General features: G+C 43.3%; 1 protein-coding gene across 7 annotated transcripts in view; it reads right to left on the reverse strand.

Annotated features, from left to right (window-relative positions):
- The window catches only part of KLHL13 (kelch like family member 13), a 92,371-nt gene extending 78,896 nt beyond the window's left edge, over window positions 1-13,475 (reverse strand). For 2 of the 7 annotated variants that reach the window (XM_049827515.1, XM_049827520.1), the window contains exons 1-2: window positions 13,376-13,412; window positions 2,748-2,812 (exon numbers count right to left, since the gene is read on the reverse strand). Coding sequence is in view for 2 of the 7 variants with exons in the window: in XM_049827514.1 (XP_049683471.1) it covers window positions 2,748-2,812 (65 nt within the window). In the remaining 5 variants the exon portion in view is untranslated. The other 5 variants (XM_049827514.1, XM_049827521.1, XM_049827516.1 and 2 more) reach the window with 5 other exon arrangements.
- Between the last annotated feature and the right edge of the window lie 4,564 nt (window positions 13,476-18,039).

Genomic DNA, 18,039 nt, shown 5'->3' on the forward strand with positions numbered 1-18,039 from the left:
AAAGTGACTTTTGGATAGCCAGCATACATTATCTGACAATAAAAGCCAAAAAGCTCAGAGCATTGAAGCCCACTTTCCCATTTTCTGCTGTAAAACCTTTTGGCACCCCTCTCCTATATCACACACCAGCGTATCAGAGCCACCTGCTTCACTGAGAAATTAAATCCATCCTATTTCCTTCAGCTACCATTCAAATATCCATGTGACAAGCCACCTTGGAATCACTTTCCATTAAACTCTGAGCCTTCCCACCTGCTGTTACTTTCATCAGCCATGTCCTTTACCTGCAGGCTTCATCTAAACCACATCCTTGGAAAAAAAAAAATCTACATATGCAAATAAAGGCCTGGGAAAAATGCTTCTGGATCAAGTCAGTCAGCATGACTTCAAACACCAATCACCATCAGCAAGCTTACTAATTTTGGAGTGCTGTTAATGGGTGAAGGTGGAAGCTAAGGGAACACCAGGCTGGAGATCAACTTAAAGGTATTAGTTTTCCCTTGTTTTCTAACAGCTAATTTGAGCATACCTCAAAAAGACACAACCACTGAACTGACAATTCAGGAAACAGTAGGTCATAAGGCTATCCAGAGCACAACGTAGCACACACCACTCAGTGGCTTATCATAAGCCAAACAAATGACATGAGAGTTAAGATGTGTTTCACATGTTGATAATTTAGCTTATTACTTAGTAGCATGTGGACATTTTCTAACACTACAGTATTAATAGCCAAGATGAGACTTGGATTTCTAATGCTACTTGTCCTAGAAATGGACATTAAGAATCTCCCAAACACGAGGACCTTGAACACCAGTACAATGGTCTAGCTCTTTTGGTTCCAATAACCAGCTCAAAAGAAGAGCCAGAGAAGTCACACAACTTTTAGATAACTGATTAGCAGGGAACAAAAAACCCAAGATCATTCTAGATGTCCCAACTTGGACCAAGAATCCTTCCCATCCTTAAAATTCCTTTTAACTACACTGTATAGGCATGATTATTCTCTGACATTACAGACATTTGTTCTCAACTCCACAAGAAATCACGAGGTTTTGTCAGAGCAAACCTGTGAACAGCAAAGTTCCCTGACTTACCTTTCAAACAGTGACACTTACTAAATAGGACAGTTCAAAATGCATGAATGTTTTACCTCTGAGCAGCACAGCTTAAATAGTTAGCTCAGTCTATCCATGATGAGAAAAAGTAAACGGAAGCTTTAGCTGCATTCTGGTAAGATTTCAAAACTATTTAATAATCTACAAATACATGCACTTATCTTTTTCAGCTAAGCTGAACAAATTTATTAAAAAGCTGAAAGCATTTAGTCTTAACAGTATCTCCTTGTGTTACATACACTACTTCGTACAAAGAACTAAACAGCTTCCTGTGTCTTTATCAATTGTTCTAATAAATGACCTATGGCTACATAATTTGATCCACAGCAATTTAACAATTACAGTATTTTCTTCAAAGGAGAATTTTGAGATTTTCAAGATATTAACAGTGCCTAACTTTTAAAGTATATCAACCAGCTTTTGAAAGCCCTGGGTAGAACACTGCTCCCATGGAAGAATTAAACATGACGTGGTCAGAGAGTTCTACAAGAGAAAATGAAGTATTTTTAATTTGAACATTTGCATGTTAAGCATTTAAACTTCTGTGAAGAGTTTAGATACAAGAGTTTCCAAGAGCTTCTCATGTCCAATTGATTATATCCAAATCATGATATTTAGCAATACAAAAGCCTTCTAATTTCTGTCCCCATGAAGGCTGACAAATAGCATCAATAGCGTCTGCTGAAAATTTACACTTTACAAGCATGCTACTCACCCACACAGTCTCTCATAAGTCATCTATTTTGTACTGGGAAAATTCATCAGAATAATTTTCAGTGCATCAATTTAAGGATGCCTCCTGCAACATCTGGAAAAGGCTATATAAAGAATACAGAGCATGTACATACATAAATATTTATGTATCCTTCAAACTAGAAAGTTTCAAGCTACCAAGAACACAAAAATATCTGAGTATTTTGATCAACGCTCAGTATCTTTCAAGGTGCCTGCTTTCTTGGATGCATAAACCATTTAATCAACATCTATTAAATGCCAAGTTTCATACAAGGAAAACACCACACACAAGCCAGATATGAAAGGTCTATTTAGCCAAGCTACCTGTCTAACAGCAGCCAATTCAGGAGTGGCGCCAGTAACATGACACTGCACTCCGATAGCTTCCCTCAGCCAGCGTTTTAGCGACTTCCCACAAACTGCATCCAGAACGTAGTCTTTACAACTCGACAATTTTTTCTTCCACTAATTTGTCTAATCACATTTCAAACTAATTTGAGCTCAAGATATCCCCTGACAATGGAGTCTCAATATAATTATACACTAGACAACAATGGAGTCTCACAATATAATTACACATTACAGGAAAGCATTCTTCAGCTACCACCTCAATAATTTCATAATGTACCACCCATAGTAGCCTCCCCACCTCCAGTGTCATACTGGCTGCAGAGACTTCCCCAGAATTGTTTCCCCGAAGAGTGCTCCCCTACTGAGCCACCCCTCTGACTTACTATATGGCCTCTTAACTGCATGAAAAGCTGGGAGCACATCCACACTGAACTACACAATGTGTTGCCTAGTTATGTTAACTGAACAGGAACAGTTTCACTGGGGTTTAGCCATTAAAAGAAAATAATTATTTGCATACAGAAAGCATCTCAACTTTCTTACTGTTCATGGCAGGATCCCAGGGCTATGTTTCGCCATTCCCAAGTAGTCCAGGTTAATTCTGACATCTAGAACAAGGTTCAGGAAGAGAAAAAATATTGTCACACACGTTTGCACGCTATTATTCACTGTAGATGTTATTTTAAAGAACTGCAGGGTACACCGTCTCCAACAGAGTTAACTATTGGCTTCTGTAGCCCTTTGAGCTCTATCCACTGTGAGTGGAAAATTGGATAGCCCCACTTCTTGCCTGGAGGGAAAGTTCACATCACTCACTACAAATCTGTGGCGTTCTATTCTTTTCCATGTGTACAGAGTATTTCACACACAATTCTGCAAGACCACAGCTTCAAATAAAAATCAATTTCAACAATAGTGTGGAATAAAAAAAGCCAGAGCTAATTTTTGCTTTTAAACTAGTCAGTCTCTCTGTATATCTCAGAAGTAGAGCCACCATTTTATGTAAATCACTAAATGCATACAAGTCACAGAGGTACAGAAGTCCTAACAGAAGTAATACCTTGCATCATGACACTAAGCCAAGTGTGCTTTTCATAAATTCACCCCACAGTTGCTATCACAGTAGGAAGCTATCTGGCTGGGCCTGCAAAAAGAGCACCAGTCACAACAGAGTTGAAATAGCACAAAGTTACAGCGAAAGGTTTCACAGCCATTTGGAAGTCATCTCACTGGCCAGAATTAACAACTGGAGAGCAGAAGCTGGGAGGAGACACTGCTTTTCTTTTTAATGCTGAAAAGATAGCATGTCCAATTGAAAAGGAAAAAAGCAGCCATTTACCCCAAAATGCAAAGAGGAATTAGCACTACTGTCATTTGCAATGGCAGTCATTTTTTTTATTCATTCTAACGTTAAGCAGAGTGAGGAAACGCCAGCAACAGCGCTGCCGGCTTTTGCTTCTTCTGCATTTCCTCTCAGAAAAGAAAAAAATTGAAACATTACACTTGGCAACTCATATTCTCACATTCAGTTAGCACCAATAAGCGAGGGTCACTTCTATAATTCAATGAACGAACAACATTTTTTCAATTACAAGCCCTTGTAACTGACCTGAAGTTATTCATCCAGTTAAAACAATGAAACAGTACTAACAAAAAACACATAGGAAACCGCAAGTTTACCAATAGTAACAGATAAGAAATGAAACACTATAGGACATTCAAACTTCTTCACCAAAACAGTTACCCAAAGATTACAGAGGTTATTTCGGTCTTATTTCATGAAGCTTTCTTTCTTTTGATACTCCTCCTTAAAATGTGTCAAATTATTTTGCTTTTTACAGATGTATATCTATGTATGCCAGCCATCAGCAAGACATAAGTTCTAGAATTAAAAGAATATTAATGTGTCAGGGATGACACAGACAAGTCATCAGGAAGCCTCTTGGGTCATTTTGGTGAAGAAAGCCAGAAAGACAGGAGGTTAGAAAGTAGTTCCTGGTAGCAAGAAGCTGTCTAAAACTGGGTGTAAGATCCAGGCTTCTCACCATCCCTTTATCAGAACATTTTGCATAACCTGCATCTCTGCAAAGCCGTGTCAGGCTACTCCAGCGACACACACAAGCATTACAGTGGATAGCCTTATGAAAGGCTCTCAGTAATGAAAATCTCAAACAATGTCAGACTTGTTAGACACATCTGGGATGGCACTGAAACAATAAAGTCAATACAAAGATAGCGTTTTTTCCTCCAACCCACTCATTTTTTCCTCCTCCCATTTCTCTTTCCACCATTATTTATTCTTGACTCCATGTTCGGGACTGTAAAGTGTTGCCATGCAACCTCTTCTCTTGCACATTCATTCGCATTTTCCAGCCCAACTCTCTCCTACCATTAATTTTACTAATGAATAAACAATCTGAACTAGTAATGGGAGCTGGTCCACACCACGTCCCACGGCGCCCGCCAGCCTGGCAGCACTGTCAGAACAGGGCTAGCACTACAGCCATCCCCTATGTCTAGGGGGGGAACATAGACAAAACTATGTCTAAATTTAACCACTTCTTTCACTCCACACCAGCAGATCACTACAGCCTAAGCAGAAAAATACATTGATTCCCTACAAGAATGATAAAACTCTGGGATTCTCTCACTTCACTTTTAATCACAGGGTTATTTGCAGGGGAGAAGCCACATTTCTGCCTGTGGAGCAGCCTTTCAGCTTGTGAACCTCTGCCCTGGGTTTGGATCTCCTCCTCTAGATACAGCTGTGACATGGAAGAGCTCAGCACCCTCAGCTGCTTGTCCTTGCTCTCTGCCAGAAGGCTACCAGCTGAGCTGCTCTTAAGTACTTTCTAACCTATTTACTCAGGATCAACCGATACAAAGAGTGATTATTCAGGCTGTTTAGACCACCCCAGCTTCAGCTGGCATTCTGCAGAAGAGCTCACATAATTTTCTCAGCTGCCAGAGGTAAGGTTTACAGCCCCCTCACTGACTTACTCTTTCTACAAACCAGGAATGGTGGTGAACAGCAAAACCAGACAAGGAACCCCTGCAGGCATCCCAAAAGAAACTAGGGCTCTTGGCATGCTCATCATCACCCAAGGAATGAATTTTAAGAGGAGGGCAAGTCTTGCCTTACATTTGCTCAGTCCTTTCCAGGGGAGTTATTTCCCCTAGCTCTCAGAGAATATACAACTCGCAGAGCTCCACAAGCCAGGACAGCCACATGAGCACCTATAGCAACACTGCAGGCAAGCCTTTGCCCTTGAAGAAAGGCAAGAGATGCTGGTAAAATCTATCAAGCTGCCTTATGGCTACAAGTTTTGAAAGAGAAAAATGCTACCACCATAGGTTAAAGTTAGACTACATGCTTACTAAGATGTTGCCTACAATGTTAAGCATTTTTGTTATTCTGCTGTACTCTCCCCACCCACCACCACACACAAGCCCAACAAAAATAACAGGTGAAAGAAAGACTACAGTAGCATAACAATTTTTGGGAACAGAAACTGCCTTTTTGGTCTGTGCATGTGAAGCACTACCACACCAAGGTCTTGGCCCATCACTGTAGCTCTTAAATAGTACCATCAATTTCACAGGGGAAAAAATTAAGAGGATAGACTAGATAGGATAGTATTAACATAATTTAGGTGTACTCATTAAAAGTTATACAGTATACTTTCTTATTAGTGATTAAAATTTTCTTTAAAAAGGCATGAAATCCTAAAATTTAATATCATCCAAAAATAGCAAACTTTCTAGAAGTCCATGCCATCAGGTATATAGATCAGCAAGACTGTTTTACAAATAAAGAAAAAAAAATACAAGTAAGAAACTGTGGTAGGAAAAAAAACCCCCACATTTCAGTCTCTTATCTTCTTGCTAAAGAAAGATGCTAGGGGAGTTGTATCATGGTCCATTTAGAGCCTCACTGCAAACTCCTCCATGTATTCAACCTTACATCAAGATAAGCTACTAAACCATTCCCGAAAAAGATTAGCCTACTTGCGAAGATATGGGCCAGGCTCATAGCAAGTGATACCACCAACATCACTAAGGTAACTAGTTGAGTTAACGACACTTCCACCAACTCCAAGACAGCCGATAACATGATCATCTCGTTACTGCTCTCCTTTAAATAACCAAACTCCCTGTTTGGACATTAAGGACAAAGTTTTCAGACTAAGGGGAAAGATATGGCACCAAGTCTCACCTAGATTACAAAACTCCCAACATTAACCCTTCTACCATTAACAATGTCAGTGTTTTATATTGCCCAAGGCTAATGAAGAACAGAAATAGTGAATGCTTATGCATTTACCATTACTCCTCCGTGACAAATGTGAGCAGCCACAAGAGACTGGTCTAATTTGCATAGCCACTAAAAGAGCAATGCAAGGCAACGCAAACGATCTAGTAAATTCAGATTCAATATTGCTGAACTATCTAGAGTTATCCTTTGATTCTTTTGTAGCTCAAGTGTTTAATTCATAATTTCCAGTTTAAAGGTGTAAGCTTGCAAAATCTTTAATTTATATAAAATATATCTCATAGGACATATACCCTGATGGAAATACTTTAATTCCACTGTATAGAAATAAGCTTGGAACAGCAAACACAAGAGTCCGCTTAAATTTCTAGATGCAGTAACATCACTCCTAAATTAGAAATTCAACATTAAAGAGAACAAAACTGGTTACATTCTGTTCCTGTTAAAAGCCTCCAACATAAATAGGCAATAAAATAGAGTTGTTAGTAAGTGACAGCAATACAACCACACATGTATTTTGTAACTTCTAGTCGCTACTAAAGTTACTCACTAGCAGTGAGCAGAAAGATGATCAGGGAGGGGAGGTGGCGGGGGGCGGGGGAAATAACTATTAATACAAGCCTTCTACAACTCTGGCCCACGTGGTGGATAAGCAGCTTCTAAAAAAATATATATATACAGAATACATGCCAATGTCTGTAAAATTCTAGTGTCACTCTCAGCTTTCTTTAAATAACGGATGTGCTACTCACTTCCTCTGTTCTATTCAAAATCTGTGGGCAGCCATAAACTTGCCGAGAACCATGCCTGTTTCGTAACACCAAAGCTACTTAAGAGTCAGGCACCAAAAGTTGACAAGGCAGAAGAGCAACCCATTTCTCCCTCTTGGCTTCCTTCAGGAGCCAGATAACACCTGCGAGCAAGACACGGGCCAGTGCTTTGATTCCTCCAGAGCCGAGACAAAAGCTTTCTCCCTACCTTATTGCAGTGCAGAATTCAAGCTTTCATGTAAAGATTTACTGAAAACATGAATTTATGTGGATCATTCAGCTCCTACACAGGTGGAAAGCTACCTGGAGAACAGCAGTCCCAGGAACATCTCTTTAAAGCATCTGGAAACACTATTAGTTTGAAGTGGCAGCGATGTCCAGGTCCCGCAGCGTTGAGTTTGATGCTCCATGCCCAGCATCTGCTGGGAGAAGCAGTCCTGCTTTCCCTCCACTCACCTCCAGCCACATCATTCCTGTCTCTACCTGTGAGAGCAATAGCAAGGTGTAGCCACAGGGTGAGTTAGGAAACTGATAAAAACATTACTGAGTGGGTTAGTTTCCCATGAGATAAGCAGCATGAAAGAAATCACCCTGCAATCACAGAAGCATTAGCTCTGCCAAGGGAGCTGCAGCAGGAGATTGGGGCACAAGGCAGGACCACCCAGAGACGCATCAGATGAGGTACCTGCAGCACCAAACTGCCTCCAAAGCCTCTTCTAGCATCAGATTTTGCCCTCCAAGTGTGAATCTTCTGGTTAATTTTCAACCCATAACAGGTTTATGAAGAAGTTTTAAATTTAAAAGAAATGTTCCACATTTATTTCTTACAGAGTTATTTAAATATGTAGAAAATATACTACAACAATGTGTAACAGAAACAGGCCTTCAACTTTAGAGAGCTGGGGTTTGTGCCAATACAGTAAATTCCTGCTGGATATTTCAGATCATCACCTTAACATACATACTGCTGGATATTTCACATTAGCATTATCAGATAAGGTCAGTTATTCAAAAGAATCAAAGTTCCCACGATGCTAAATGAAATGCACATGGAACACATTCAACTTGAAACTAGAACAGACCACTCACATGGAGATCCCAGAAAACGATCAAGAAAAAGAAACTGGGTTGAAATTCACATGTTTATCCTTGCTTTCTTCAACCTACACAATTCTCTCTAATATTTAATCATATCGCTCATACATCTCAAAAACTCTGCCTTATTTTTTTCGTGGCATGGAACCTTACTTTCCTCATAACAACAGTTTGCACTTGATCAGATGGAGGTGTAATCAAGCTCATTTACAATGCACCGCAGTTTTCATTTGTCATGTTGCTAAATCCTGGTCTGCAATTTCTGAATGATACAGACTGGTAAAATTGGCCCTCTCAGCTTATTTTTCTCACCAAGAATAAAGGAAACAAGGTTCTTCCCTGCAAAGATGGAAATTTACATTCATAACGGGACTAACACATTGAGATGCTGAGGACTGTAATACCTGTTAAAACATTTACTTTTAAGTCCTCAGAGCTAGGACAGGAACTCAAATCATCCCATCCCTGGTTTTAACCATGAGACCTGCGCAACACATTCCCACATGCTTGTACCAACTGTTTTTCTACTAGCAAGCTGGAACAGCTTAGACAGGACCTCTGTCCTAAAGCAGCTTATACCTCCCACCTTCAGGCAAATTAAGAGACTTCCGAGAGGCAGGACAAACAAGTATGTACACCAGTAGGCAGAAGAACCCCAAGAAAGGTGTCTAACATCATGGGGAAATAGTCCTGCTGCTTTGACTACTGACAGCCAGTTCCGCTTCTGCTCCCATCCACACCTGCACAAAAAAACATCAGCACTTTTGACCTGTCGATGGCCTTCCATGGGCACCACTGTCCGGGCACCCCTCCAGAGCAGGGTCCCTTGGAAAGGAACAGCAAAATGCATAACCTGACAGTTCAAGCAGGCATGGGGCACCTGGTAAGATTGATGCTCTTTAATATGGAAATGGAAAAAGGGTTTAAGTTTTCTCCAAAATTTAAGCAACTACAAGTTGGGGCAACTTCTTCTCAACAGGTTGAGAACTTCTTTGAAAGCAAAACGTCCGTTTTCACAGTCTATTTTCATTTCTACTTTCACCTGTACATATGCTTTCTCACATCTTAAATACTTCATATTAAAGAAATGAAGCAGAGTAGCTTTAAAAACTGAGAGTGTGTTGGCATTGCCAAACAAATCTCTCGCGTTTCACAACTATAGAACGCACCACCAAGCAGCTGCATCAACCACAAAGAAGTTAAAACAAAAGACGCAAGAAATCATATGACCAGTGTCATTAGTATCTACCATAAAGCACTGTTTCCACAAAAGGAAACAAAATTACATATTTCCCAGAACAAGTTTAAAGCAAAAACACTGACAACACAAATCAGTAGCTGGTACATTCCTTCAAAAACTTAGTACACCTGATTCACTTAAAAACAGCTTCTCAAAAGAGGCATGGAAGACATCAAATTCACTATAGGACACTGAACATGGGAAATCTTTTGAATTTTCTTACCATTAGTCTTCCGAAACACACAGGCAAAATAAAGGAGTCAGACTTAAATTTTGTTCCAGCTTGCAAGCTCCTCTTGGGTTCAAACAGATCCCTTCCTACCTCATAATCCAAAAGATACCTTCAAGAAATCCACTTCTGAAGCACTCCTGTCACCAATACCAAGTCACAAATTGCAACTCCCTGTATCTTGCACCTCAAGGCACTTAGTGCTTAGTTCCCTTGTCAGATCCTTCTGACACAGGATACAGGCCATCTGCACTATATACCATAGATGCGCTTTCACCCCCAAACACTTACTACTGTGCAAAACCTTTAGAGACAAAGTTTTATGAAAATACTTCAGATGAAACCAGTAAACTTATCAGTTACCCTGAATGCCCACTGAAAGCATGCTTTTTCTTGCAGAGACTACTATGTAACATTGCTTAATTACTTCCTAGTTTTTCAAAGACACTTTGCTTAGGGATAGCAAATATACTCAGAAAAGTTTCTTCCACACTGGCATTTTCAATTTATCCATAAAGCTTTAATCTCCCAATTTTAAGAAATCTGTTGCATCAAAAATAGTTAAAAAGGAAACCATAAAAAAGTTTCCATCCAGTATTCTGACAATGCAATACAGCTGTGAATTAAAAAAAGCTCAGAGAACCTTGAAAGGAAAGTAGACCACATAAGTATTTAAGCTTTTACCTCCCACTCACACTGACACCCATATACACCATGCCAGATCTGTGATAAAGGCATCTATCTATCCCTGCAAACCTAGCCTGAGGCCATCGAAGTCAACTTTCATAAGCTGTTATGAGTCATTAGAAAAGTTTTGTACTATTGATACAGTGAAACAGCCAAACACCAAACACTCTCTCTGAGGCTGCTAGCTCTTAAAACAAATGCTTCATAATCGTTCAATTTTTGCCATAGTGCAGTTTCTCAGAAAGTTTTGCCAGCAAAGATATATCAACTAAAAGAGTGAAGAAAAAAAAGCGGCGTACTAAGTATTGCAGCTACTTCAGCAATATAACAACTATGAAAAGGCAGAGCATTTTTGACAGCTTTGCTTGTGGTGTTGGTGGAGGTGATATAGTAGTGCTAGCAGAACACATTGCAAATTCATTTGGAGTCTACCAGCATGTTTCTTTGTAGTGTGGACTAATTATTCCTTTCTAATAGCTGGACCACACTGAGAACATATAGCCCTTGAGGTAACATCATTGGAACTTTTGATTCAGACAGCAGAGGTTATGCCTTTAGATCCAGACATCCTGGGCTTGGTCACCACTGTCAAAGAAACATATACAAGTATCGTATTACCGTGAGATACACTTAACATGAGACAGTTTTATTTTTTTTTTTTAAGGAACTCCGATGTTTTTCTCAGCTTGTTGCAAAACAAAAGAAAAAAACATTTACAGTTACTAGAATTCAGGGGGAAAAAAGCAAGACTTTACTTTGTATGCCCAATCCCACTGTGCCAGTTCACGTGCCAGCACAGGAGCCCTTTCTGCAGCAGCTACATTTCACTTCCCCTCTGAGCCCCCTCAGAGCTTAATGAAGGATTCATCATCAATCTCACACACTGCCTCTGTAGTGATATCAGCTGAACATAGTCCCTTCTCTGCTTCTCCCCACTCAGCCCTGCTTTGAGCGAGCCAAATCATCACAGGCTGTTTAAGATGATCCCAGTGTTCATCTCCCCACAGACATGCTCTGCTATCATTTGTGGGACTGCACTGCAAACTGGATCAGGGAGTCTGTGCATGACCCTTTTTTTCTGGCTGGGTAAGTTTGCTGATCTGCTTCATGCCTGGCATCACCAGTTGTGCCAGCCATACCACAAGTCACAGAAGTCCCCAAGCCACTATTACTGCTACAGATTAGGTACGGTTGAACTACGGCCTCAGATGACTTTCAGTTTGGTGAATCTTCTACAGTAAAGCAGAAGAAACTCTTTAAAATAATTTAAAAAAAAAAAAAATGCTGGCTGGGGCAAAGTCACTTTAATTCATTTTTGACACCTGGTGTCAAGCCAAGGCTCACTAGAAACAGTCTTGTTTCTTTGAAGCAGAGCAGCACACTAATTTGTGCTGGCAGCTCACTACAATTTTTAGAACTTCAGAAGTGAAAGAAAATGTTTAGGAGCATAATTTTGAAAGTCATAGAATCAAAGAGATCGTAAGAATTGCATTCAGGATAGCATTTAATCCTAGTTACTACCCAAACTTTTTTTACTATCAACACTCTGCAGCGTATTCTAGTATTAAATGGGATTGCAGAACAGGCTTTACCGTGAAATCAGAGAAGTGGGGAGAGTGCCCTGAAGGTTCTTCATTAGCATTATCACTATGCGTAGCACACTGGGGAAAGACTAAGGAAGACTCCTCTGTGGCATTCTATTCAAATATATGAGCCATATTTAAATGGCCACGGGAGATATTTCTGATGCAGACTTCACAGCAGGTCCAAGTCAGCATCAGTTTCATTAACGCCCAGAACATCCAAGCTCAAGAGCCCTTTGCCATACAAAACTGAAAAAGAAGTGCACCTTGCACGTCCTGAATTATACAAAGGACCTGAGCCAAGACTCCAAGGGCTCTCAAGTTAATATCACACTTTTCAGACAGAGGCGAAAAGTCCTGAAGAGTTCCTAGCAAAAACAGAGCTCGGCCTAATTTTATGCAAACAGGGAGAAGAGGAAACCAGTAAGCTAATTACAACCTACAGTTACATCCCCATTTCTAATGGCTGCATCTCAGAACTAATCCCCAAAACTCCTTCCTGCACCCAGACCTCAACCAGCCTATTTAAAGCCCAGGGAACAATAAGCACTGACGAGCAGAAAGGGTCGGGGGAAGGAAGAAAACGATTGCAACGACTGCAAAACAATGCCTGGAAAAGGAGAGTTGAAGACACTTTTTCAGAGAGGCACAAAGCAACCAGCCCAGTCCCGAAGCAAGCCGCCAGCTGTGACACCCCCCCCCCGCCCCCCGCCAGCCGGGCCAGCCCCGCTTTGTTCCCTGCCATTCCCACCCAGGACCCCCCTCCTGCAAGACCCCCCCGCCTGCCCTCGCTAGCCTCCTCCTCCTCCTCCTCCCCGGCCCCCTTACACCCCCCGGAGGCACGGCACACTGCTCCTCTCCCCCCGCGCACACAGCGCACCCCTCCTTCCCCCTCGCAGGGTACTCCCGACCGCGGAGAGGGCAGCCCCCCTTCCCTCCCTCACAAACCGGGTCCCCCCGCACTGCAACACGCCGGCCCTCCCCTCGCAGAGAGGTGACCCCCCCCCCCCTCCTCCCCCCAAGCGCAACCGGGGCACCCCCGTCCCCTCCCGCACGCGGGGAGCCCCCCGCTGCAAACACCGCTCCCCTCCCCCCGCCCTCGGGGCGGACCCCCCCCCCCTTTTCCCCCGGCAGAACGGCAGCCCCCACCCCGCCGCCCCGGCCCCGCACCGCTCACAGAGGGCCGGCCCGCGACCCCCGGCCGCACAGGCCCCGCAGGACACAGGGGGCCCCCGGCCCCGCCGGGACCCCGAGCGGGGCAGAACCGGAGAGCGGCCCCGCGCACCCCCCTCACCTGCGGGCTGCGGCTGCCCGCCCGGCCCCGGCCCCGGCCGCGGGCCCCGCTGCGGAGCGTTCCCGAAGTCCCGAGCGCGGCCCGGGAGCGCGGCCCCGCTCCCCGCGCCCGCCCGCCCGCCCAGCCGCCGCCTGGCCCCGCCTCCCGGCACCTCGCGTCACCGCCCGCGCCAACATGGCGGGCCGCCGGGCCCGTGCGCATGCGCCCAGGGGCTACGGCGCCGGCGGGGGGCTAGGCGCGGTGGGCGAGGCTAGGGGGAGTGGGCGTGTCTGAGTTCAGGGGGCGGGGCTAGAGGAAAGGGGCGTGGTCCCTGTGCCCGCGGGACGGTGAGGGGGGCGGGGTGGGTGAATGGATGGGTGCATGGATGGATGGGTGGATTCATGGATGGGTGGATAGAAGGATGGATGGATGGATGGATGGGTGGGTGGGTGGGTGGGTGGATGGATAGGTGGGTGGACGGGTGGGTGGATGGATAGGTTGGTGGATGGATGGATAGATGGATAGGTGGATGGATGGATGGATGGATAGATGGATGGGTGGATGGGTGGATGGATGGATAGATGGATGGATAGATGGATGGGTGGATGGATGGGTGGATGGATAGATGGATGGGTAGATGGATGGGTGGATGGATGGATGGGTGGATAGATGGATGGGTGGAGAGATGGATGGGTGGATGGGTGGATGGATGGATAGATGGATGGATAGATGGATGGGTGGATGGATGGGTGGATGGATAGATGGATGGGTAGATGGATGGATAGATGGATGGGTGTGTGGATGGGTGGATGGATGGATAGATGGATGGATAGATGGATGGGTGGATGGATGGATGGATGGGTAGATGGATGGATGGATAGATGGATGGGTGTGTGGATGGGTGGATGGATGGATAGATGGATGGATAGATGGATGGGTGGATGGATGGATGGATGGGTAGATGGATGGATAGATAGATGGATGGGTGTGTGGATGGATGGATGGATAGATGGATGGGGGGCTGGATGGGGGGTGGGGCTGGCGTGCACAGGGGCAGGAGCTCTGCCAGCAGGGGCTCTGTGTCCAGGAGCACGGTCAGGAAAGCAGCTGGAAGAGCAGGGAAGATTGCAAGAGGCAGCAACAGTCCTTGGTGACTTAGCGAATGTGAGTGATAGATGTACAAAAACATCTCCTTGTGTTCTCCAGGGGATTAATTTGGGACCAGCATTATTAGCAAGTGAAAGGCCAGCCCCAAGTTGCTCTCCTGGCCATGGCATTTGTTACCAGAAAGCTCCAAACTGCTTCACCTGCTCCTGTAGCACTGCAGGACGGTAACCCCGAAGTTTCTTCACAGGCCTCTTCTCTCTTTCATGTGGCTGCGGCTTTGATTTGGGAACTGTTTTCTGCCATTCTGTCTGTATTGTTTTCTGTAAACACACCTTTAATTACTGAACCCCCAACATTCAGCAAATTTTTGAGTGTAGGTATCTTAGGGCAAATAATGCCTTAGTTAAACCCAGTCAACCCTAATGAAGTTACAGGAATTTCAGCAATGCAATTCAGGGCAGAAATGGATGTAAAACTAATTATGAAGCTGTAGGTAGCCTTCCAGCCAAGACTGCAACACACTCCTCACAGCAGCTCTGTAACTTCAGCTTGGTAAATGTCCTTGGCTTGAAAGATGCTAGCTTTAACCCTAAAGAAAAGGTTAAACAACCTTTAAGACCATACGACATCATTTGAGAATTGCATATCTCCAACACTGCTTGCTTTTAAAGCTGTCTTTTATCTGGAAACTTTTGAAACTGGCTTATCAAAGCCAGTGGACCATCTATCTCAGAGTGAAAGAGATTCTGGTTAAGTAACTCTCTAACAGATTTTGCTATGGGCAGTTTCAGGTTCACTTCTGTTCTCATCACATCATTAACAGCAACTGAAGCAAATTCAGACACAGAGAACCAACTCGTCACTACACTCAAGCTGACAGGAAATTCAGTATCTCATTTGCAAAAGAAAGCATTTTTTGTGTGTATTTTTTCCTACTTCTGTCCTTGAAAATGACCTCTTGCATGAGGTATCAACTTATCTTTACAAAACCTTGGGAGCAACACATCTCCGCTGGATATTTCACAAATGTTCCCAGACAGAATAACTCCACTCTTGGAACATGCTCGCTCACAATGTTTTACAAAAGACAGGTTGTAATAGTGAGTTCTTCACCTTTTTACTTATTTCTTCCCATTAGAAAGAAACTGAAATTTGCCATTTAAACAGACTGTAGCTATAAAACACATGCCCCTCTAGATATAATGCTCTTGCAGCTCTTTTTACTCCCAAGGCAAGGCAATGTCTCCAATGCACATTTAACGTGGGCTTTTGTCCAAGTTTCAAACCCACACTTCTAACCACACAGAAACTTTCTGACCAACTTTGCTTACTTGCATGGCAGAAGGTGATTTTTTTACAGCCCAGGTTTCATCTCATTTCACGGTTGAATATACCCACTTTTTTTGCTAAGGACTTGGCAAGCGAATCAAGTGCCAATAGTGCTCCAGCGTTGTCCTAACAGTTCCACATTGAAAACCACACAAGTTTTCCCAGGCTTTACCTGGGACGCCTCAGTACCAAAACCCATAGACATGCATCTGGGAGCCCCCAGGAGATGACAGCCCAGCTGTGCAGGGGAAGGGCTGGAAAGCTCTGTTCAGCAGACCTCAGCTTTGTCACTAAGGATTTCTTATTGAAAATACGTGTACTAGGGTTGCTCAAATGTTATTTTGGCATTAATAAAATTGTTCTGAGCATACTTTCCTACAAAGCTTTTAATGTCTCTGTTATGTATTTCTCTGCAAGAAATCCACCTTAAATTTGCTGCAAACTCTCTGTTAGGCATCTCAAAGTATAAACACAACACAAGGCAAACATACAAAATTACTAATATTAAGCAATTTACAAGGTAAGTTTCTATATATAACTTTACCGCAAGACTATAATCACAAACATTTCCTATTAAAGTCTACTTATAGCATAGTTCCTTTCAAAACATCATTCTAGGTATTTATGCTCACAAATCTGACATTTGATAACTATACTGAACACAGTTTGCTATGGCAAGATACGTTTTCAGCATCTAACAGCAGTATAAGCAATGATCAAAATTACCAGTTCAAACAGAGCATGTTTATATTCACCTCGCAATCATTTTGCATTGATATTACACATTATCTGGAGAGAACAATATCCATTAAGCAACAGTATTTCCTGTTCAGAAATGTTACAACTTGATTTTATCTAAAAGAAAAGATAACACATACCCACCGCCACCTGAGCTCGAAACACCTGCCATAAATTATAACAGAATCTATTACGAAGCCAAACGCAGAACTTGGGTAGAAGAGGAACTAAGCTCCATTAAGCTTCAATTGCTTGTGACGAGGTAGATTTCACTATTTGCAGTTCTGCAGATACTCACTGGTGAACTTAATTTGAGCATGTGAGGAGTTGCAGTGGGACTACCCATACGTGTGTATTTAAGTCAGCATTTCTCCAGCTGTTTCAACTAGCATTACCTGCCAAAGTGAACTGTACCATCCCTGACCCCTTCTCCAAGTGCAATGCTGTAGATGGAGATTCATCTGCTTCCAGCTCTTGAAGTGAGCTCGTCTGCTGCCTGACCGCTTTTTATTTCCTCTTACCTTTTGCATTCTACAGTTCAGAAAACTGTTACCTTCAGGATTTATACTTTTTCTATACTGAAAATGTTCCGTGTTGGATAGATCTGCATATTCATGCCACAATAACAATCTCACAAAATTAAAATCTTTCTAAAATGAGAGGCAAGGTGCATATTTGTCAAGCAGTAAACACTGAAAGTATTTTGTGATAAAAAAACCATTCATTTTAAGTATTTTTAAAACCCTCGACTTTCCCCCTCACCCCCAGCTATAGACAGCTTGATTCCAGCCGTACGCAGTGCATTTCCAAAGTTCGCTGACTACTCTGGTACCCACTAATGCACAACAAATCCTACGAAGCTGGTTTTTCCAAGTCATTTTATTAACCTGGAGTAAAAAGTAACATCTGCTGAGTGCAGGCAGCCGTTTCATGGCTGTTCCTGCAGGCTGGCATCCCATCCCAAAGGCCAGGATATGCAGACAGGAGCTGCTCAGCAGTCGACCATCTGGAGCGGCTCCGTGAGTATTACTCCAGCCTCTGAGAGGGAGGAAGGGATTTGAGCAGTAATAAATCATGTTTGCTGAGGCTGGTGAAGCCTCCTCAGAGTGGGGCGTACCTACATGCTATTCTTGCCGTTTTTCCCACGGTGTCAATTGGAAATTTCCCCGAGGGGGTTACTGAAATAAAAATCCCTAGCGGGAGGTTCGCTGTCCCAGCAGTGCTCTGCCACATTGTCCTACTCCATCTCCGCTTCCAGCAGCACCCAGGGGAGGCACCAGCCACTTTCCAGGAACACCACCAAGGAACACATCTCCCATTTCCGAGATAATTCCTGCAAGGAAAGACAGCCTCGCAGCCTCTTTCCCTGCCCAGAGCTGCAAGCACCAGACACCCTTGGTGCCCACAGCGAAAAAATGGAAATGCCAGCTTCCAGCCTCATGATTTAGGGCAGAGAAATAGGTGTTACCTTCCTCACCACCCCAGCGCTGGTAGGATCAGAGCCAGCTGAA

The sequence above is a fragment of the Accipiter gentilis genome, chromosome 24 (genome assembly GCF_929443795.1).
Source record: "Accipiter gentilis chromosome 24, bAccGen1.1, whole genome shotgun sequence".
NCBI classification, from domain to species: domain Eukaryota; kingdom Metazoa; phylum Chordata; class Aves; order Accipitriformes; family Accipitridae; genus Astur; species Astur gentilis.